At 37.6% G+C, this 24,864-nt stretch overlaps 1 protein-coding gene across 2 annotated transcripts in view; it reads right to left on the bottom strand.

Annotated features, from left to right (window-relative positions):
* Positions 1 to 24,864, bottom strand: part of Ahi1 (Abelson helper integration site 1) — a 126,682-nt gene that overhangs the window by 43,601 nt on the left and 58,217 nt on the right. For both annotated transcript variants that reach the window (XM_051175370.1, XM_051175371.1), the window contains exon 18: positions 8,387 to 8,439. In XM_051175370.1, coding sequence (XP_051031327.1) covers positions 8,387 to 8,439 — 53 coding nt within the window. The remainder of the gene's footprint in view (positions 1 to 8,386; positions 8,440 to 24,864) is intronic.

Genomic DNA, 24,864 nt, shown 5'->3' with positions numbered 1-24,864 from the left:
CTATCAAAATTACTCTCCATGGAAACTCTCGAGGCCAGAAGGTCCTGGATAGATGTTCTACAAGTACTAAGAGTCCACGGATGCCAGCCCAGGCTACTACACCCAGCAAAACTTTCAATCACGGAGAAGGACAGTCAGATTTTCACAATAGGTATCTACAAATCCAGCCCTATAGAAAGTTTTGGAAGGACAACTCCAACACAAGGAAGTTAACTACACTCACAAAGACATAGGCAATAGATAATCCCACTTTACCAGAACCCAAGGGTAAAGCAGGGGAAATAAATTCACAATACCACTGCCAACAACAAATCTAAAACAAACATTTCTCTCAACATTAATGGTCTTAACTCGCCTATAAAAGGACACAGGCTAACAGAATGGATACGAAGACAGAATTCATCCTTCTGCTGCATACAAGAAACACATCTAAGCTTCAAAGACAGATATTACCTCAGGGTAAATGGTTGGGAAAAGATCTTCCAATCAAATGGAACCAAGAAGCAAGCAGTTGTGGTTTGAAGTTAGACTTCAAACCAAAATCAATCAAAAGAGATGAAGGCAGCATTTCATATTCATCATAGGAGAAATCCATTAGCAGGAAGTCTCAATTCTGAACATCTATGCCCCAAATACAAAGGCACCCACATTCGTAAAAGAAATACTACTAAACCTCAAAGCTCCACACACTTACAGTGGGAGCCTTCAACACCCAACTCACATCACCAGTCAGAAACTTAACAAAGAAACAAAAGAACTAACAGAAGTTATGTCTCAATTGAGTTTCACAGAAATCTATAGAACATTCCATCCAAACACAAAAGAATATACCTTCTTCTCTGCTCCACATGAACCTTCTCTAAAATCGACCACATACTAGGCGACATAACAAACCTTAACAGATACAAAACATTGGAATTGTCCCCTGTATCTTATCACACCACTATGCTTTAAAGTAGAAATCCAACAATAACACAAATCGCAGAAACCCTACAAACTCATGGAAACTGAACAATGCACAATTGCACCATACCTGGGTCAAAGAAGAAATAAAGAAAGAAATTAAGTCTTCCTAAAATTCAGCGAGAATGAGGACACAACATACCCAAACTTATGGGACACCTTGAAAACAGTGCTACCAGGGAAGTTCATTGTACTAAGTGCCCATGTGAAGAAAACAGAGGATAGTCACATTAGAGAATTAACAGCACAACGGAAAGGCTTAGAACAAAAAGAAGCAAACTTACCCCAGAGGAGTAGATGCCAGGAAATAATCAATTTGAGGGCTGAAATCAATAAAGTAGAAACCAGGAAAACAATAAAAAAATGCAACAAAGAGTTGTTTTTTTTTTTGAGAAAATCAACAAGATAGACAAACCTTTATCCAAACTAACCAAAAAGCAGAGACAGAACATGCAAATTAACAAAATCTGAAATGGAAAGGGGGACATAAAAATAGACACTGAGACAATCCAGACAATTTTCAGGTCATACCTTGAAAACCTGTACTCCACAAAATTTGAAAATTCAAAAGAAATGGACAAATTTCCAGTACCTATCACTTACCAAAATTAAATCAAGAACAGACAAGCAACTTAAATAGACCTATAACTCCCAATGAAATAGAAGCAGTCATCAAAAGCCTTCCAACCAAAAAAAAAAAAAAAAAAAAAAAAAAAAAAAGCCCAGGGCCACATGGCTTCAGTGCAGAATTCTACCAGAAATTCAAGGAAGAGCTAGTACCAATACACCTCAAATTGTTCCACACAATACAAACAGAAGGTTCATTACCAAACTCTTTTTAGGAGGCCACAATCACCTTGGTACCCAAGCCACACAAAGACACAACTAAGAAAGAAAACTACAGATCAATATCCCTCATGAACATTGATGCAAAAATATTCAATAAAATACTGGCAAACAGAATCCAATAATATATCAGAGAAATCATTCACCATGACCAAGTAGGCTTCATCCCTGGGTTGCAGGGATGGTTTAACATATGAAAATCTATCAATGTGATCCACCACATAAGCAAACTGTAAAAGAAAAATCACATGATCATCTCCCTAGACGCTGAAAAAGCCTTCAACAAAATTCAACACCCTTTCATGATGGAGGTCTTGGAGAGATAAGGGATAACAGAAAAACAACTAAACATAAAAGCAATATACAGTAAACCAACAGCCAACATCACATTGAATGGAGAGACGCTTAAGGCGATTCCTCTAAAATCAGGAATAAGACAAGGCTGCCCTCTTTATCCATATCTCTTCAATATTTACTTGAAGTTCTAGCTAAAGCAATAAGACAACAAAAGGAGATCAAGGAGATACAAATTGGAAAGGAAGAAGTTAAAACTTTCACTATTTGCAGATGATATGATAGTTTACATAAGTGACCCAAAAACTCTACCAGGGAACTCCTACAGCTGATAAACACCTTCAGCAAACTAGCAGGATACAAGATAAACTAAAAAAAAAAAAAAAAAAAAAAAAAAAAAAAATCAGTAGCCCTATTTTATTCAGACAACAAAGGGGCTGAGAAAGAAATCAGAGAAACATCATCCTTTACAAAATAGCCACAAACAACATAAAGTATCTTGGGGCAATGCTTATCAAACAAGTGAAAGACCAATACAATAAGAACTTTGTGTCTTTAAAGAAAGAAATTAAAGAAGATACCAGAAATGCTCTTGGATAGGTAGGATAAACATAGTAAAAATGGCAATCTTGCCAAAAGCAATCTACAGATTCAATGTAATCTGCATCAAAACCCCAGCATATGCCCTCAGTGACTTGAAAAGATAATACTCAACTTTATATGGAAAAACAAAAGACCTAGGATAGCCAAAACAACCCTGTACAATAAAGGAACTTCAGGAGGTATCACAATCCCTGACTTTAAGCTCTACTACAGAACTATAGTCCTAAAAACAGCCTGGTATTAGCACAAAAATAGACAGGTAGACCAATGGAATTGAATAGAAAATCCTGATATTCACTTACACACCTAGGAACACCTGATTTTTGACAAAACAGCTAAGAGTATACAATGGGAGGAGGAAAACATCTTCAACAAATGGTGCTGGCACAACTGGATGATGGTGTGTAGAAGACTGCAGATAGACCCATGTCTGTCACCATGCACAAAACTGAAGTCCAAATGGATCAAAGACCTCAACATAAATCCAGCCACACTGAACCTCTTAGAAGAGAAAGTGGGAGGTACCCTTGAACAAATTGGTACAGGAGACTGCTTCCTGAATATAACTCCAGTAGCACAGACACTGAGATTGACAATAAATGGGACCTCCTCAAACTGAGAAGCTTCTGTAAGACAAAGGACACAGTTGACAAGACCAAACGGCAGCTCACAGATTGTGAAAAGACCTTCACCAATCCTATATCTGACAGAGGGATGATCTCCAAAATACACAAAGAACTCAAGAAACTAGTCAACAAAACACCAAATGGGAGAGAGGGAACTGGGATCAATATGTAAAATAAAAATAAAAATAAAAAAAGAAAGAAAAAAAGAAATGGAAGAAAGGGCATGGAGACCTCAGGGCAAGATCCCATCCAACCAAGTGTCTTCCTTGTGAAGAGGAATAAAGAGTTTAGAGCCAGGTATATTGATACACGCCTTTAATTCTGGCACTGGGAAGGCAGAGGCTGGCAGATGTCTGAGTCTGAGGCCAGCCTGGTCTACAGATTAAGATTCAGGCTAGCCAAGCTTAGGCAGTGAAGGAAACCACTGAAAATAGAAAGCTGGTGAAGATATAACTGAATGGGGAGGGGTCATGTTCCAGCACCAGCAAGCAGCAGAAGTTGGCAGCTATGGCCACATGGTTCTAGCTTTAGAGTCAAGGAAGATGAAAGGGGTTATGGGATAGTTCTCTGTGACCATGGAATGCTGCTAAGACCAGATGTGTGGAAGAGGTCTATAAACTCTGTGTACTTTTTGTTATGATCTTTGGTCAAGAATGTTCTTTGGTCAAGAATGTTCTGTTACTTTTAAAATTCTATCTCTCTTTTAAGATCCTGCTTAGTATATACTTACCCTAACCAGAATTCTCCAGTCCTGGGAATGAATTCTTAACAGCATTCAGGCCCATTCTGTATTCCTATACTGTGTACACATTGCCATAGCAACATGAAATCCCTTCCATAATTGCTCCAGGCCTGGTTGGTCATCTTAAACTTTAGGATTTAGCTGTGTACAGGTCACCTTTCTTATGAAAGTAAGAACTAGTTAAAAGCATGTTTCCTAGTTTCCGAAGACATGTAACACATGTTTTTTGTTTGGGTATTTCAACAGTGCTTGTCATACTATTTTCCCATATACACTGTACCTCTGCTGATATTTTAGAATTCAGTTCATGCCACTGGTACTTTCCAGCACTACAGAGACAGAGACATTTTAGAATAAGTTTGATAGATTAGAAAATGGAGTAAAGCGATTAAAAAAAAAGAAATAAGATAAAAACACAACACAAATGTCAGTGGAGTGGCAATGAGAAAAAATGTGAAAAAATGAATACAGACTTTAATTTACAATGTTCAGAGGAGAAGAGAATGGGAAATAAAATGCTTATTTTGAACAGCCATGCATGGTTTTAAAAGAGCACCTATTTTGCATTTGTAGCTGAGTTTCAATAGAAATTTTAGCAGAACTGCTTTGGATTGCTACTTCATTGATAAATGAAAACAGGCTCTTTTATGACAAGCTATAAAAGCTTACAGTTTACAGGTTCCCTCTCCACCCTGCAATTACCTACAGGAAGAGATCAACCAGAGGTTCTATTTTATGAGTTTTATAGGGGCATAGTCACCTTAGTTTACATGCTATGAATTCCTGGAAAATGCTATACATTGGAGAAGATAAAGTATGCCCTTTGAATCAAGGCATTTCATTTAAATCCATACATTTAGCTATATTAAAATAATAAATTAAACACAAAACTGTCATATTTTACATAAACACACACATATAAAATTATTATACAAAGTGTAGTAATACAATATGTAGGATTCTTGTCAACATCAAGGACTAAACAATGGTAACAATATAGCAACAATGACTCAAAAGGCCACAGAATGTGAGATATAAAATATCAAAGAGACAAAATAAAATTTACTTTGTATGACTCAATCGGTAAATTTATGAACAAATTCAGTGTTGAGGCCATGCAATATCAGAGACATCTCAAATATTTAAAAAGTAGCAAAATAAGACTAAGATGTTAAGGTTTAATACTAATAAGTCATGTGACAAAAATGTATCAGTTAGCCTTTAAAGATTCATTGTTAAGTTAAAGAATGAAAGTAAGAACAACTATTGATGTAACATTTAAAACTCAAGTCAAGGTATATATTTTTAATCCTAATGATGAAAGAAAGGGCTGCTTTGACAAATAGTTGGTATTTCACAACAGGCACAAATCTAATGAGACAGACTGTGTTTTGTCTGAACCTGTTGAAGCGGATGTGTAAAATATAAACTTCTTAGAAAATATGAGCTGTAATTTTACGAACTACTCCAAATCCATCTACTAAAAGAAAATGTGTGCTCAGTAACAGGATCACTGAACAAATTAAGAGCAATGCATATTAATAATTGTTACAGATTTTAAAGGAACTTGGCAAACCTTCAAGTCACTCATCAGAATAGGCCATATTAATATTGTTTGCATTTTGCTTTATCATTTTATTGAGGAGATTAAAAAACAAAAAAGAAGCATGTGTACATTTGGTATGACCTACTACTTATTAATGTCTTCTGCAAGCATAATAATGTGCCACAAAATATAAAATGACATGCATTGCATATGGCAACATATTAAAAGGCAGGTATGTTTTAACTGTGTTCTGGAGAAATATTTACTCATGCTGGTTGGTGTTTCTTTTTGATTTGCAAATAAGTCCTTTTTTAAAGCAAATAAAGGACTCACGCCTGTGCTGACTTAACTATTAACTAACTTTTACACCTGCCTTTCAGGGTTCAGACAAGGACCTCTGAAAAATTGGAGGCTGATAGTTTATCCTTAACTTGCCACAGGCTTTTGGCAGGTGCAGAGAGTAGTCTTTAAAGGGCATAATCTAATTATTTTCATATAATCTATTAAACCTCGTTTGCTTTTTAGTGCAGTGTTAAGTGAATACTGTTCAGCAAAAAGAAAAAAAAAAAGCCAACAAGAAGAAAGTTAGTTTTAACCATCAAATCAGAACTGGGATATTAGGAACATATAAAATAAAGTCTATAATGTACAACAGAATATCAGGCTAATGTCGAATAACTTGCCTAAGACTCTGCCACTTTTAAAAGTGAAAAAGTTATGCTACCAAATAAAAATATGACTACACAAAGGCAATTGAGAGATAGTTTTAGATGTGTAGGCTTAAGTATTTAATTTATCTTTTTTGTTTGTTTCTTGAAATAATAACTTGGAAATGTATTCTTAGGTATAGATAAAATTATAAACTCTGCATGTGTGTAGCTGGGAGTGTAGCTCAGCGGAAGAGCACTTGCCTAACATCTGTGAGGCCAAAGATTCCATCCCCATTTCTTAAACAAGAAGAACAAAACTTCAGCTCATCACACAAAATAAAAAGGGAGGTTTGATTCATTTTGATGCAGGTACCAATCCGTTCAGGCACAGCCCTCAACTACTATTAAAGGCAGAGCAAAAACGGGGTATTATGTATGCCAAAGACAATCAGTCCCCCTCTCCAAACACAACAAAGTTCATGTAACAAATGAAAATAAAAAAGTAAATATGTAAATTGAAAAGAGGGCTAGGCAATGTTGAACAAGGTACAGAGGTGGCTTTGTTTTCAGGCTAATCTATATTTACTTATGTGACACAACATTACAGTGTTTAAAAAGCAAAATCGGCCCTATAACCATATATTTAACTGAAACCTATTCAGAATTCCACCTGGGACTATGAAGAAGCACACCATTCCATGGAACAGAGGTTTGAGAAATCTCAGTTACTCATTGGCCTCACTTGCTAAATAGCTACAACTAGCATTTAGCACTCTACCATGCATGGACCGTTTACTGGGGTACTAGGAGCAAGAGGGGGAAAGAACACTAACGGTAGGAATGATGGGCACTGGGGTTTCCAGACAAGGTCAAGATGGTACTCTGGGCCCAATACCAGCCATTTTCAAATCTTGGGCCTTTCTATTTTATTTTTGGGTGTGCGCGCGCGCACACACACACGCACACACACACACACACACACGCATACACGCACGCACGCACAATGGCTTTAAGGCATGGGCTCTCCAGGTCAGGGGAATACAAGTTTGGATATACAAGAAAACTGATAGGTTTCACTTTTCAGGGCAATCTATAAAGAATCAGAAATATGACAGAGGTGCCTATAAGGTTAAAATTTTATTTTAAGTATATAAGTAATCTAAAGACTGAGTACATTACTCAAATATATTCTAATTTTATGAATTAAAACTCACCCAAAATTGTGGCTGTTTTCTTAGTGTGCTTTCTAAGGGAAACTGGAGCAAGCCTGCAGCTGAACATTTTTATAGCTATGCTGGCGACTAACATTCCCATATTTAGCATGCCTTAACTGATAAAACACATTAAATGAATCAGATAGAAAACAAAGTTAATTTTCTAGGGAGGCAAATATTAATCACAAGAAAATATCCAAATGCAGTTCAATATTGTCTTTATTTAAAACTGTGAGATGTTTCTCACAATAGGAAATGGTGAGTTATTTGAAGAGCTTGGAAGACTTATATAAAGGATGAAAAGATTATGTTGAAAGGAAAGTAGATGTATTCTAGATTATACCATTTTAGGAAAATATCAACTGGAAACTAGTTACTTAGGCATATTTTATACAAGCATGTATAGCATTCTATGTACGTTACTATAGTAAACAGAACAATCAAATATCTCTTGTTTTCTAGTACTAACTGAAAAGGGATAAAGGGTAAAATTTCACTCCCATAAAAATACAGTAAAGTAACTTTTAAGGGAAATGAAGCATTAGGGAATGTTTTTTACTATTATAAAACATCTACCCTAAATAATGCTATTCCAGAAAATAATTTATTTGAAATGCAAATATCATATTATAATTTACATTATTAAAGTATAAATTATTTTAGGTTAATAGGAACAAGTAGTTGTAAAATATTGTATCTTATTTTCCTACATTTTGGAAAAATTGGGCTTTCTTTACTTGGAAATTATGAAGTTAATTTCCTTGTAGGGCTATAACTCTGGAAAAGAGAAGTTAAAAGAGTTTCAGTAATGGTGTCATCAGACAGCACCATTTTGTAGTTTTTTTTTTTTTTTTAACCAGTTTTAACAACAGACAGATAGATAGATAGAGAGATTCCCTTACCATTGGTGGTGCGTCTACTTGGATGCAAGGCCTTCTTTCTATGCTGATGAATGCTGCAGAAAGCAAAGAACCATATTTGGTTATTATGCCCATTTTATGTGAAAACATCACAGAGTTTATAAGAGAGACATGCTCCTCAGAAGGTAAGACCCATCCCAATTGTCACAGATTCTTTGGTCCGGAACAGTTGGTGAACTTAGCTAACTAAGACACACAATTTAAGGTCAGCTAACCGCTTTTCCCATTCAGGTGGCATCTAGCAACAATTGGCGATGTAGTCATATCCTGCCATTATACCATTATCTGGTCTCTGCTGCAATCCTTCTGGGAAAGTTGTATTTCTGACTTGAGGTCACTAGATTTATAATATAACACCATAAAAGCTGTGAAAGAATCACTGCTTCCTTATTTTTGCAAAAGAATAAATAAATAATATGAATTTCTCTTTGCTGTAACTTCCTACTGTGATATATTCATATTTATTCAATAACTATAGAATGTCAGAAAGTTCTGCTTTTTTCCTCTTTACAATGGTAAATCTTGAGAAATATCCTTTTATCACATGTGGATTTGTCTTTCTGTTTCCAGTGTCCTTTATTGCATTCTTTTTGTCATAAGTACCCTGTCAAGTATATACGATCCTGCATCTGATCTGTAAGACACTAGTTCAAAGTCAGGCACAAGCTAAAAATGAACACAGGTATGGGTCTCACTTACTTTCTAGTGTCTGTCCAGTAGTAAACACATGAGCTAATATTGTAAATTTACTACAATATTTTTGTTCAAATAATGCTAAAGGATGCCACACAGACACTGGAGGTGAGAACTACAAAGTCTACTAACAGCAATTAACAGATTCCTAGTTTAAGGAAAATGTTACGCTCCCTTCTTTTGTAAGTATTTATTTGATTATTCTTAAAGCAAAAGGGGTGAAGTGAGAGCCAGACAAAGCTTTAGCTTTATGCTACTTTGACATAGTATCTTTAAAAAGAAGCCATGATATTTTTAAGGATATAGCTTTGCCTCACTTAAACATTTTTTTTTTTTTTTTTTTTTTCAGGAGCTGAGTGTGGTGACACATGTAATCTCAGGACTGAGGAAGCTGAGGGTAGTTGTCACAGTCCTCTAGAGACAGGAGAATTACAAGTCTGACGCAGTCCCAACCATTCAGTTACAAAATAAAACAGGCCTTCAAACAATACAAGAACAACCACCCCTCCCACATATTCAGTATTTATTGTTTGCCAATAACATGTGGAATACTTTAGAGCCTTGGTCCAACCAACTAATGCTTTCTGAGTGGCTATTTGGTACTCAAAGATAAAAGATGGAACAGAGTAATAAAACACAACTGTCTGTACTGAAAAAAGAAATATCAAATGAAGCAGGGCTTTTGCTTAAATGTAAAATGTTAAAGGAAACTCTGAGGAAAAGGTACTCGTTCATGGATTAACTTTATCTTTAAGTAAAAAAAGAAAAAAAAAAGACAAATAAGGATTAGAAGATATTTAAATAATTTTGGTTGTTGTCAATTTGTGCAATTTCTACTGTCCCCCACATCTTACAACTTTCCTAGCTGCCATTAACGAGAAGAATGTAGCATGGCTCATTTGTTTCCAAATGAGAGTCGTCTTGTTTAGTTAGAAATAAAGGATAACAAAACAAAATGCTTCCTTCACTTACATTCTTAGAGTTTCTACAAAAAATTATACCCAGGGGGAGAAAAAAAAAAAAACCTAAAAATCAAAACAAAATAAAAACAACCCACAAGATTCCAGTTATATGTTAGAAACTGTGTGTGTGTGTGTGTGTGTGTGTGTGTGTAGGCCAAAGCTGACATTGGGTATCTTCCTCTATTGCATGCCACCTTACATAGAGTAGTCTTTTACTTAAGCCCAGAGCTAAAAGATACTAATGACCAGTCTAGCTATGGCTTGCTCTATGATGTCATCTCCACTGCATGGGCTCTGGGTCGCTGGCAGGATGCCATTAAGTCAGGTTCTGCAGATCTGAATACAGTCCTCAGGGATTGTGTGGCAAGCACTCTAACCACTGAACCATCTCCCCAGACCCCAAAGACATAAATTTTAGAAATGGATCATATAAATTATAATCTAGAGTTTTAAGTTTCAATGGCATGTAACAATAACAGTTTGAAATATAGCAGCACATGTTTGTTGAAGGCTGAAGTTAAAAACATGTACAAAGCAATCACTATAGAGGACATCTGAAACAGCTTCCTCATCTACTAGGTCTTACTTTCAATTTATTGGCATGCAACATCTGAAAACACACACGCGGTTTACTGTGCTGGTTAACTTCACATGTTAATTTGGCTAAGCTGTGGTATCCAGATTCTTAGTCAAACACTAGTCTAGATGTTTCTTTGAAGGCATTTTATTGGGTGGTAGTAACAGTTAAACCAGAAGAACCCAAATAAGGTAAATCACTCTCCACTATGTAAATTGGCCTCATGTAACCATTTGAAGGCCTAAAAATAATTGATCCGTCTAGAGAGAAAGACATTCCTCCAACAGATGTCCACCAGACCACATGAAACGGCCCAGCAGGACAAGAATAAAGGGATTATGCTTTGGTTACTTGGTGTGGTGGTTTGAATGAACATGGTCCCATAGGCTCACGGGGGATGGCACTAGAAGGAGCTGTGATCTTGTTGGAAGAAGTGTGTCAGAAGCTCATGTCAGCCCCAGAGTCACTCTCTCTTCCTGTTGTACAACTCTCTGCTCCTCCTCCAGCACATGTCTGCATGTCTGCCTGAATGTTTCCGCCATGGCGACAGTGGCCTAAACCCCTCTCTGAACTGTAAGCCAGCCCCAGTTAAACGTTTTCCTTTAGAAGAGTTGACATGGTCATGGTGTCTCTTCTCAGCAATAGAAACCCTAATAAGACACTTGCCTATGGGAAATGAAATAAAAACCATTATATCCCAGTAGAATATAGTTGCACAAGGCAGGGAGCATTGGTTAAGTTTAATAAAAGGCTGGATGTACTAAAACTGCAAGTGCTTCTGAAATGTAGAAAACAGTAGAAAGAAGCACATGGGGCCGGACACCCAGCCAGGCTCTCCCATGTGCCAGCTAAGTGCAAACACTCTGAGCCCCACTCCCAGCTACATCATGGAATAAGGACTGATATTCAGTTGTGCTCATTTCTTCTGGTTTCTCTTCCTTCCTTCCTCTCAAGACTTTTCTAGGATTTATTTAAATGATTCATGTGAATTTAAATCAGTTTATCTGATGCCAAGGAAAGAAACCTCCGTTTTAACTGAAATCTTATTAAATTCACATATTACTTACATTGGTCACAAAGCAAAGACTGTATCACTTCTTCAAGATAATTGTGCAATTCACAAATATATTAATGCTTTCTCCATACTGTTTGTACATTTCTTGCATTATCAAATATTTCATCTTTGACATTGTTCATATGAATGGGATGTTCCCGTCTATCATATCTTCTAATTTGTTTAAATATGTAAAAGTATCAGGTTTATTTACTGAGTTTTATATCATGCTCTCTGAATTTCTATTGTTATTATGTTAGTTTTAGTATTGATTTGAGGCTGTCTAGTTTAAAATTATATTATCTAAAAGACAGTTTTACTTCTTTAAAAATAATCAGCCAAACAAAAATAAAACAAAAAGCATAAAGTATACTTAAGGGTGAGGGAAGCCTCTTCAACTAAAATAATTCAGTACTGACTCGAGTTGATATACAGACCAACATAAATGTTTAAAATACTTTTTTGAAAGGAGATGAGTATTAGCATATGAGAATAAAGAGACTGTTTTTGGTTTGTAGTATTGCACAACTAGATGGGCATTTTGGGGAAAATTGATCTATATTTTACAATCTACACCAGTATAATATATTCTAAATGTATCAGATAACACTAAAGATGAAGCCATCCCAATCTTGGTTGAAAACAGGTAAACTGTGCTACCAATCCAGGCATGGGGAACCTCTTCTGAGGAAGGCTTTTATATTTCAAAGTTGGATGGAAAAATGAAGATTTGCAACCTCTCTCTCTCTTTTTTTTTTTGAGACAGGATTTCTCCATATAGTCCTGCTGTCCTGGAACTCTCTCTGGAGACCAGGCTGGCCTCTACCTCTTGAGTGCTGGGATTAAAGGCATGCACCACCACCTGGCTTTAACCTTTGTTTTTGATAAATGACAAGTTCATCCTATGAAAATACAATCATGAAAGTAATGTAAACTTGAAATGGCAGTATCATTTTAAAAACTGCTTTCTAGGTATGTTTACTGAGTGAAAAGACCTAAGAGTAATGACTCACTGGCAGTAGCAAGTGCCTGAGCCCTAGAATGTAGCTTCTGGGTTCCATCATCCATTTACAGCATCAAAACTATTAAAGAAATGATAGGTCTCTGAGGCAGGAAATCTACAAAGTGAACCTTGACATCACGAGCAAGGAAACAGTCAGAGGTTAAGTGGTTCAAATTAAAGGACATGGGAACAGGCACAACACTCTCTCCAACCCTGGTCAATACAATCCCACAGTCCTAGCGGACAAGCGAGACAAGTGAAGGACATAAAGGGATGCAAATCAGAAGAAAACAGTCTAAGTACCTTTATTTGTAGGTGATACGATTCTATATGTAAAATACCCTAGAGATGTTACCAGAAACTTTCTACAACTGATAAACACATTCAGAAATATATCAGAAAACAAAACATACAAAAGGCAAAGCAAAACAAAACCTGGAATAAATTTCTCCAAAGATTTATATAGTGAAAGCTTTAAGACACTAAAAATAGTGAAGAAGATACCAGAAGATGGAGGGACCTCCCATGCTGCTGGGAGTGTAAACCAGTACATTCGTGATAGAAATCAGGGTGGAGGTTTCTCAAAAATGTAAAAATAACTCTACCTTATTAGTCAGTTACACAACTCTTGGGAGTGAAACTACTCTGGATCCTGCTCTGGATACAGATTTCTGCTCACCCATGTTCATCGCTGCTTTATTCACAATAGCCAGGAAACTGAATCAGCTTAAACATGTGGTATATTTATACAATGGAATACTATTCAGCTATTAATAAAAATGAATTTTTCGAGTGAATGGATGGATCTTGAAACAATCATTGTGAGAGAGGTACCACAAAAAGACAAACATTACATTTCTCTCACCTGTGGATGTTAGCTTTGACTTTTTAGCTATGTGTGTGTGTCATTGGAATATCCATAGAGGCCAGAAAATTAAGGAACGGGGGGGGGGTCTTTCAAGGAAAAGGAGATAGAACACACTATTATGAATATTATGAAGGGCTAAAAGGGATTAATGGGACAGCAAGAGTTATACTTGGGTTTGGGAGCACAGAATAGGGCAGAGGAGAGTGTGTGGGGGGCTAGTAATACCAAAGAGTTTTCAAAAACTAGAAACTATATATGGTCACAAATCTCTCTCTCTCTCTCTCTCTCTCTCTCTCTCTCTCTCTCTCTCTCTCTCTCTCTCTCACACACACACACACATTATAGAACTACCCTACAAGGGACCATGCCCCTACTAGACATCACAATCTAAAAAAACTAAGCCCAAAGCCAGAAACCAGTTACTTCTTTTGGAATTGTTGGCCACCAATGTCCTACAGACCGCACCCCCCTCAAACATCACAGACTATTGATACTGCCCATGGTTACCCTCCGGGAAGGACCTTATTGTAAGACACAATTGCAGAAGATACCACATATTTGTGTCAAACACCTAGCATAATCAAGCTGGTACTGATCTGGAAGCTCCCTATCTCCTGACTAGTTTTCATAGTGCTAGAAGTTGCTAAGCAAGCTACCAGCAGAGAAAAGTAATCACCAATCACAGCCAGCTGTTAGCCTGAGAGCTACACCCACGCCTGGCCTGGTAAGGTGTGCGGCTGGTGCGACAGTGGCACAAGTATTATGGGGGAACCGACCACTCTGGATTGAAGTTTCTCTTCAAGAATAAACCTACACCTCGCACCATTTTTACATGAAGAACCTATGGCTAGACAGGTAATAGACTCTAGGGAGAACCTACAGCTATTATGCTGTTAAATGCACATAGTAGTATATCAACTTCCAATGACTTACAGTTACACTTGTAACATGAAAAAGAGAAGACCCAGAGACTGATATTGGGGTTCAGGCTTTGTTATGAACAGGGTTTTCCGCCTGCCCTGGTCCTAGCAGCGCACCAGCCCCAAATAACACACTGAGACATTGTATTTGATATAATTGCTGTTAGCCTGTTACTAGCATTTCTTTTTGGCTAGCTCTGTCTTAAATATTAACCCATTTCTATTAATCTAAGTATTTCCTCATGGTCTTATCTTACCAGAGAGAGGGGCTGGCATTCTTCCCCCCCAGATCTTAAGTTGTTTACTCTGGATTTTCCTTTTCTTAGAACACACTTGTTATTCACTGTTTTGTATATAGTTTTGTATCAAGCCTAAATCTTTTCTTTAGACTAAAAGGGGAATTGTAGTGAGATATTCACTTTGTCTGCTTCTGTGGCACTGACCACGCCCACTGGGGGTGGAGCCAGGGGCAGAAGTGACCTTTGGAACTAGGTCTGAGGAGGAGCCCTGGAACACTCTCTTGATGGTGGGACCTGGAGAGGAGAGCATCTGGTGGAACCTGCTGGTGTTCATCTGTCTAGGTTGTAAATTATTTCTCCCTGAATAAACATCTATTTGGCCTATTTGTTTATCCTTATCCTTATTAAACTGTGATAAAGTTTCAAGGTGAAGATCAGAAAAGCAAAGCAGCTGGGCACTAGCCCTCACTCTACTTCAAGCTGAAACACAATCCTGGCCCCACCAAACCTCAGACTGTCGCCTCTCCTCATCATGGCTGGAAAATCCTGAGATTCTCATCCTCAGTGTGGCCGGAGAACAAATGCCTTGATCCTGCTCCTATCTTTTATACCCCTCCAGTGCTAGGATTAAAGGCGTGTCATCCCAGGTGCTGAGATTACCTTTGTGTGAGCTGTTTTTCTTTAGGCTGGATCAATCTTGTGTAGATCTGGGTGGCCTTGGAGTCACAGAGATTGATCTACCTGTTAATTCCAATCCTAAGATTAAAGATGTGTACCACTACTTCCTATCTTCTGCTGCTGGCATTAAAGTTGTGTATTACCACTGCCTGACCTCTATAGCTTGAGGCTGACTTTGTTACTGAATTCTCGGGCAAGCTTTAATAAATCATAAATAATGTATCACCACTTGCACTCATAGATCAAAGTATCTCTCAACCATCATTAGAGAAGCCTATGGAGTTTAAGCTTTGCAGTTTATGTGGTAATTTAATGAGAATGCCTCTCCCCACAGACTCATTTGTTCTGATGCTTGGTTCCAAGTTGTTGGAATTGTTTGGGAAAGATTAGAGGTCATGGTCTTGTTGAAGGAGGTGTGCCACTGGGGTTGAGGTTTGAGGTTCCAAAAGTCCATGCTATTCCAAATGCCTCTCTGTCTCTCTCAACTGCCTTATGGTTTTTTCATTATGTTTGATTCTCAGCACCCACATGGTGGCTTCACAACCATCTGTAAGTCCATCTCCCTCACTGTGCTCTGGTGTCTGAAGGCACTAGGCACACATATGGTGAGAAATGTACATTCAGGCAAAACATTCTTACATACAAAATAAAACTATTTTAGGGATAAATTATTCATATTCAAGTCAATTAATCCATAACCTGAGTTTGGAGACACGTTGTTTACATTCAAAGACTGACAGGAATCTATGAGACATGCGAACTCAATTGTTTGTCCACTCACAGCTCTGAGAAGAGTTCCCAGCCTAGGCCACTTTTAAATGATCTGTTCTGTCTTCTCAAATATTAATAAAAAATAAATTCGCACCAGAGGTGGTAGCACACACTTATAATCCCAGCACTGAGAAGGCCGAGGTAAGTCCAAGGATAGCTTGTGTTATATAGCAAGTCTCTCTCTCTCTCTCTCTCTCACGCGCACACACACACACACACACACACCATACCCCTGCCTTAGTTCTTGCTATTTTCTTTCTTCTGTAAAACTCTGAAAAGTCAGCTTTTTGTTTTTTTTTTAAATACAGTGTTCTTTGATTAATCTATTTAAATAGCAGCTATTGGGCCAGTGAGAGCTTATTAGGTAAAGGCACTTACTGCACAAACCTAGTCACCTGCGCTCAATTCCTGAAGCCCATGTAGAGTTGGAAGGAGAGAAGGGGCCCTTAAGGAGCCACACACGCACCACCCCTACAACCCCACACAATAATAAAGTCAGAAGTAAAATTAAACAGTGACCATCTATGTGGTTCTATCCTTCCTTCTATGGTTGGATCTTAAATTTTCCCTGCACACCATGTTGTGAAAGCTAAGTAATGGATTAGAAGGAGGATCCAGGGGAAAGCAATCAGGGTGTTAGTGCTGTGCCCTGGAAGGGGATAGGATGGCTCTGAGTCCCTCTGCTTCTGTCACCATCAAGGGACCTGCCACTCCTGCCATGCTATTATGCTTTGTCACTGGCTCAAAAGCCAATGGGGATAACGGGTCATGGCCTCTGAAACTGAGTCACAATCAATCTTACCTCTTTAATTGACTCTCTCAGGTACTTTGTCACTTTAATAAGAGCTAATACATCTTCTCTACATGTCATTTCTTCTGTGTTTGCTTATTCATTGTATTTTTCACTAGAAGACTAAGCTATACAGGACATTTGTCTACACAGGATTTGCTAGAATACCAAGGAAAGATTTTTTTCCTTTAATTTCAACTTTCAATGGATCTAGTGCCTCAGACAGAAACACTTTTGGGTCCTTACTTAATATAACTTTGCATTTCAGATTCTGAATGTACAGGAATAAAATATCTTTATAATTACAATAAAACAATTGAAAACAAGAGCAAAGCTTAAACAAGCAAAGAGCTAGTGAAGAAATAGTTTATTAGATTGGTAAGATACTGACAATGTCAGTAGGTGGGAATCCAATTATATTGGTAACAAATATAATAAATTTAATTTCTAAAGGGAAATTATAAATTTTAAGCATAACCATGATTTAGAAATTCCTAACCCTTTAATTAAAGAGAAGTCAGCTTTTAAAAATATCCTATTCATTTTCCCTATAAAAGATCACTGAGAGTCAGATCAGCCTGGGAGTCAGATCAGCATCTCGCTCAGGCATCGTCAGAGAAGCTTCCTCCTGCAGTACATGGGGAAGAGCACAGAGACCCACAGCTGGACAGTATGCAGAGCGTGAGAGACCTTGGAATACTCCATGCCAAACGGGCTGTTTCCTCAAACCCCTCCCCCTTTAGGGACCGGGAAAGTGCATAGCAGAGGAGGGAGAGAGACTGAGAGCGAGTGGGATGGAGGACACCGTTCCTGACACATCCGTGCTGGTGCACACATGAACTCAGAGACTGGCACAGGTTCAAGCCACACAGACGCCCAGCCCTAATGCAGAAGCTATTTCCAATTGTTAACTGCCTGCTAAGGAAAATTAATTTTCTCCCATGGAGTCTCACTGGTTATACAAACCATACTTAAGGTCAGGCTTCCTACCTAGCAGTAGATGCCCAACAAAATGAGCTTAATGGTATTTTTAGAGATGTTTTGTCTCATAATACTTTGTTTCTCTTACTTGTCTTTTGCTTATTTTTTTAACAGTTCTGATTTGGTGTTTTTATGTGTTTGTGTGTGTGCTTACATATGTCTGACTATTATTTCTTTCTTTATTCTCTCTTGGTCTGTTTGTTCTGTTTTATTTATTTATATTTTTAATTGGCCTGTTTGTTGACTAAAGAAAGAGAGAAAGAAGATGGATGGGTGTGGAGTTGAAGAGGATCTGTGAGGAAATGGGGGAGGGGAAATCATGATCAAAATATACATTTGAAAAAATATTTGCAAGTAAAAAATTCATTTGTAATTCTTATAACTAACTTTGCCATTAGCTTTTAAAATGTTTTACTTTCAAACCTTTAAATATTTACTTCAAAATACAGATTAAATGACTAAGATGACCAACTAAACACTGAGCTGAACTCCTGGAATCCAGTTGCAGAGAGGGAGGAGTGATGAGCAAAGGAGTCAAGACCAGGATGCAGCATAGAGACAGCTGACCTGAACAAGGAGGAGCTAATGGACCCCCAGACTGATAGCTAGGAAACCAGCATTGAACCTATTCAGACCTCCTGAACATGGTGGATCTCAGCTAGAAGGCCTGGGCAGTCTATGGGACCTCTACAGTGGAACCCAGGATGAATCCCTGGTGCACAAAAGGACTTCAGGAGCCCATTCCCCATGGAGGGATACTCCCTTAGCCTAGAGACAGAAAGGAGGGCCTAGGCCCTATCCCAAATGACCTGACAGATTTTTATGATCCCTCCTGGAAGGCCTCATCCTCCCTGGGGAGTGGGTGGGGAATGGGACAGGACAGGGTGGGGGGGTGCTGCAGGGCATGGGAGGATGGGAGGGAAAGGGACCTGGGGTCAATATGTAAAATAAGAAAAAAAAGGGACTAAGATGACATTAAACTTCATCATGTTACTACCAATGATAGGGAAAAGAAAATAACCCCCCCCCCAAGAAAAATAAGCTCAGGGATCATTAATTGGCAAAAGTAACCTGATCACTTCCTATTTTTCTCAAATTCATCAACCATAAATATGGAGAATTAGTAAGCATATATACAAGTGCACCTACATGCCTCACATCTACATGATAACGTGAATCACAGGTATTTACCCCCTTACTCTCAGAATGCTGCAGTACTGGCAGCAGCTCTAGTTTCATAAGTAGAACAACAATTAAAAGGCCCACAGGACTTATGATACATTAGCTTTGTAAAAGGTCAGTAACAGGATTCAGAGTCTCAGGTCTGAACTACCGTTCAGAAAAATCCCCTGAGCAGACAATTTTGCTCTACAGTGTACACACGACACAGATTTCTAAGCAGGACCATGGAACTAAGAGCATTTCATAAAGTTATGTACTTAATCAGATGTGCTCTCTTCTTGTGCCCCACAGTGTTACATGCCTGCTCCTGTTAGGTCCATTGCCATCAGCACTGGGACTCTTTGCCTGCTGGAGCCTCAGACCGGGAGGGCATGAGGGCAAGCTCTCATGTTCATCTTACTATGTGCTGGGCTGAGACCCTGCACAGAGCAGACCCTCCACAAGCGCAGCCTGATGAACTGAACCGATTAGCTTTTAGGTATCAGTGTTATTTTATAAAACCGTGGAACAGCTTTCTCCCAAAATTACGGTGTTTCTGATTCTACTTAAAACAAACAAACACAATGGTAAGAACTGTGCAAGTCACTTTTAAATTTACTCTTTATGAAAATACGCTAATTACTTTTTCAGAGAGAAAAATAATCTCCTTATTAAACATTTGTAACACTCTTGTATTGTTTAAAGAAACTGACCAGTCACTCCATGCAGTCATTTGTCAGTTTCTGTATTTCTCATCACCCTGGCTCTCAGACTGGTAGGCTGGGTGCTGACTAAGAACAACACAAAGAGCCATTCTTCACATTTCATTCATTTTTTCATTCAAGGAAACAGCTTCCTGAAAATGTACACTTAAAATTCTGGAAAATACAAATCAACAATGCCTCGATCTCGAGGTTGCTAGCCTTACCAGAACGTCTGGCTCCTGAACCCAATTTCCATTGTTAGTCGATTACTTTCAACAAGGGGTGAATATTCATTTCTAGAAAACATTACCAGTAATTTTTATGGTATCATAGATACTCACTACTCAACCCAAACTGACTAAACCACAGAAGGCAAAGGCATGCACTTGGGTTCTTTCAGGGAGGCCTTGGGACTCTTTTAGTACAGACTTAGTGGACAACAACCTGAGTAAGAGTAAATGAGAACTTAATGTAGACAGGAAAGATGTCTAGGCTGAATGTAAAACATTAGACAGTCATTAGTATCTGAGCTTGATTAAAGTCATGTAGCTAACAAGAATCCCAGCTTATGCAAGAAACAAAAAAGAGCTTAGCTGTAGAAAAATAGTCTATGGAGACATGTCAGGAACCAGGAAGCATTTAACATAGAGATTTACCAGATAAAAGCAATACCAAGAGAGTGTGGTGTCCTGGAAACCATGCATTAAGAAGTAACCAAATATATCAAAAGCTGACCATAGGTCAAGTAAGATAAGAGAGAAAAACTGGCCACTGGGATGAGCCAGGGCTATTGTTGAGCTTGAAAAGATTAGAAATTTCAATATTTTAAAATGTAAATTTATATAAAAAAGAAATAACCCAAGATTTCAGAAAAGAGAGGAATATCTTTGATGATGTTCATAATATTTCATTCAATGTTATATTAAGCTCCATGACCTGTGTTTGACAAGGTACCTCTAATTTCTACAATCTAAACTTATCCACATATTTACATATGCATGTATACAGGCATGTATGGATGCCAAAAAACCCAGGCTTTTTAATATGAACATGAATAATATAAACCCAGAGACAGATTCTGGGGTTCAAGCTGAAGATCAGATAAGCAAAGCAGCCAGCCACTTGAGGGTGCTCACCTCTACCCATGCTTAGACGGAAGGGGTGATCCACCGAACCTCACATTGCATCTCCAGACTGCACTGCTCCTCACTAAATCTCAGACCGCTCCTGAGACTGCACTGAGCTCCTTACATTCTCTCTAGTGCTGGGGTTACAGGCTGTTTCTCTTTTAGACTGATTCACTCTCAGTTAGGACAGGGTGCCCTTGAACTCACAGAGATCCATCGGCCTCTGTCTCCTGAGTCCCGGGATTAAAGGTGTGTGGTACCACTGCCCAGCTTCAATAGCTAATTAGTGTGGCTGTCTTTGCATTCTGATCATTAAGGCAATCTTTATTAAATCATAAACATCACCAAATTTCCTTTTTTGTCTAGTACAAAAATGGAGGTTATAACTAACATAATAGAAACTATATGTAATATATACAGGCAATAAGTACAAACTAGTGAGATTACAGTTCTTTACACAATACAAGAGGTAAGTCATATGCATAATTTCTCCTTCATCTTTAGATATAACAACAAATAAAGAAAAGCCACAGGCATGAAGTAAAAAAAATGAACAACATACTGATAGAGATGAAAAGTGACCAGAGCTTTGAAAGGCATTCTTAATTTGACTTAGGTGTCCCTTACTGAACTACACTCATTTGCTTTTGCTTTTTTTTTTTTTTTGGTCTGTTTCTAACAACAACAAACCTGCTGATTCTTTGAAGACAAGTTCTAAAAAGAAAACATTATTTTAAGGTGTGGGTAATCAAATAAGGGCCTCAAGCATGCTAGCCATGTATTGTCAACTACTGGGTCAACTGTACACTGTTCAGAGGAAGGTAAAAAGGTTAAGTGACTTGCTGAGCAACAAAGGCAGAATTAGAAAAGTGTTGTTAAGCCCTAATCTGAAATTGGCTCCTTTACACACTACTGCATCTATTAGCCAACAAATGCACCAAAATACTTTAGCAATAACAAAATAAATTTCCTCGCATTTTGATGTTACCTACTACTGAAGGATATTTTCTCAAGGGCTGTAAAATATTTTGTGAAGTACCTCACATTCTTCATGCTTCTGGAGATGATGCTTTTGAAGACAGCAAACTCAGAATATGCTGGCAAAGGGAGTGTTCTGTTCAGTGGCTGTTTCATCATCTATGGGGCAGAGTGCAGACTTGCAAACCTGTGTACTCTTAACACAAATTCTGACACGTTTGTTACCTTGCTTTTTAAATAGTGTATGATCTTAACGCCACATTCCAAAGGTGACCTAGAGCTCAAGTTTCAAAAATTAAGTGAGTCTAGTGAATTATTCCCACTTGAGACACTTGTTTGAAGACTTTCCTTTATGCCTACCTCATCACAGTACATCCTGCATTCATTGTTTGCCCTTCAGACACATTTTCTCTCCTATAAACAACACTTAACAGTTTTATTAGACAAATGAGGATGGGGGAACCTTGAATAACCTCATGGTATTTAATCTCTAAATATTTTGTGTATGTCAAAGTCAAAATATTTTTATGACCCTAACAATACTCTGAAGTAGGAAATGTAGGTGCATCTGGCTGGAGAGAGATGTCTATGTTGAATTTCGAAAAGTGATTAAAAAAAAATAGTCTTTCAAAAACTATACATTAAAAATGTTTTGATTTTTTAATAGCCTAAAGTGTAGTTAATGATATCTGCTTACAGAAAATCAGTTAATTTGTAGATTATCTTTAATCTATGAGAATTAATTAATTCTTTCCATTTATCTCACCACTAAATTGAAATTCTGGAATTTTGAAAAGTTTGAAGTAAGAATTCAATAGACACTCTTTTTCAATTAACAGTTTAAAGTTCATTATGTAACACTGACAGAAAGCTCTGCCAACTCTGATGGGCTGAGAAAATTCTTTGAAGCTTAATTTACTTTCCTTAAAATGGAAACCCCCTTTTCACATCAGCTGTGTTTATTGAGCCATTCTATTTCCTAATTTTTTTCCAAAATGTATTTTTCCTTTGAAATGCAAGAATCATCATGTTTCCAGCTTAGATGTAATCCAAACCCAAGTTTATAATTAAAAGATATAAAGATTAAATGAATAAGGTAAGTTTATCTTGTTTGACTTATCTATTTAATGTGAATTACATTTAATTTAGAGAAATACACTGAATGCATAAAATAAAAATATTCCCTTTGAAAAATAACTTGTAGAGATGTTGCACTGCCAGCAATGAATTTTTTTTTGATAATTTTCTCCTCTATCTACTCATAACAGTGATTGAGTTGATAATTAAATGATTCTAATTTAGGATCTTGCTATGTGGGTCAGAATGGTCTTAAAGTTGTAGGCTCAGGTCTTCTCCTGCCTCAGCTTTTTGAGTGAGATGGGACGATAGGTATAAACCCCCTGCCTAGTGCCATATTTTAAAATCTAGCTCTACAGTAAAGACTTAGCAACGTGGTTGAATAGGACTGAGATTTAGACAAAACAACACAGAATAATATTTCTCTCCAGAGAGTCTGTTGATTTCAGTAGAGATCAAACACCACATTATACCAGAATCAGGGCTTAAAAAAAAAAACCACAAAAACAAAACAAAGCAAAACAAACAAACAAAAAACCCTAATAAATGGCAAACACAATTTGATCTAAAGGTAAAAGAAAATCCAAGTTCACTAACAATCAAGAATTAAGATATCTGGCTTGACACCTCAGTCTCAAAAACCATGCTTTCCCAAATAGTACTGTTCAAGTTACCTGGAAAAGCAAAGTGACTTTATGCTACTGGCAGAGAATCAGCTAGAAACACGGTCCCTGCAAGGCTCTTGAACAAGGAGACTGCCTGACCTCTCAAACCTGGTGGCCTCCTTAGGGACTGGCAGTCTGCATGGCCAGGACAATGCACTGAGTCAGATGGAGCTGCTTGCTACTGGCTGCATGACACATGGCCAGCCAGCCCCCTGCTTCTCAGATTCACGGGATGAGTTCCTGAGTGACAGACAGGGTTAAGGTCTTGGAAAATTTATGATTTACTCCGCATGATTCACGCTTAACGTCTATAGAACTGTGTTGTGGAGTAAATGAAGACACACACACACACACACACACACACACACACACACACACTGAGGAAAGACACGGTGCTGTTTGTTATTTGGCGTTTCTTATTACATTAGAAAAGCACAGAAGCAATTTGATTTCCAATTTAGTGGCATATAGGTTTTAAATATGTCCTTGTGATTCTCTGGATTTTCTCAATGTCTGCTGTATGTCCCCTTTTCATCTCTAATTCTGTTATTTGGATCATCTCCATTTACCTTTTAGTTAAGTTGGCTTGTCAATCTTAATAATTTTCTCAAAGAACCAATTCTTTGTTTCATTTATTACTTATATTGATTTTGACATTGTTCTTGCTATGTCTATGTTATTGATGCCAGCCCTGAGTCTGAGTATTTCTTGTTATCTTCTTTTGGGCATGATCTCTTCTTTTTGTTCTAGAGCTTTCAGGTGCACTGTTAACTTACTATCACTAGATATCTCCAAGTTTTGCAAACAATTTTGATATATAGCATAGCTTGCTTATTATATCCTAAAGCAATTATATGAGCTGTAACCTGTGGTTTCACCTAAAATGTTAAAATCAGAGCTCCATTTAAACAGTCCTTAATAAAGGTATAGTTTTATTTTTTTTTAAAAAAGGTTACCTTATTTATTATTTCAGTATCAGGGATTAGGAGAAATATCTCAATGAACAATACCCAAACTAAGTATTTTGTGGGAGTCCTTTCCCACTTTAGCTTGGCTCCCACACAGATATCAGCAATGCTTTTTAAAAACATATTTTATCTCCTAGCACATGATATACTTTACATAGTCATGCCTTGGGTAGTTTTATTCTCTATAGAAAACTAAAAGTGAATTCCTTGGTTTAGTATGGCTGGACTACAAACTGAGCAGTGG

Source organism: Phodopus roborovskii, unplaced genomic scaffold (assembly GCF_943737965.1).
Source record: "Phodopus roborovskii unplaced genomic scaffold, PHOROB, whole genome shotgun sequence".
Classification (NCBI taxonomy): domain Eukaryota; kingdom Metazoa; phylum Chordata; class Mammalia; order Rodentia; family Cricetidae; genus Phodopus; species Phodopus roborovskii.
The sequence above is the reverse complement of the archived record's forward strand: the minus strand, read 5'-3'. Positions and strand labels throughout refer to the sequence as shown.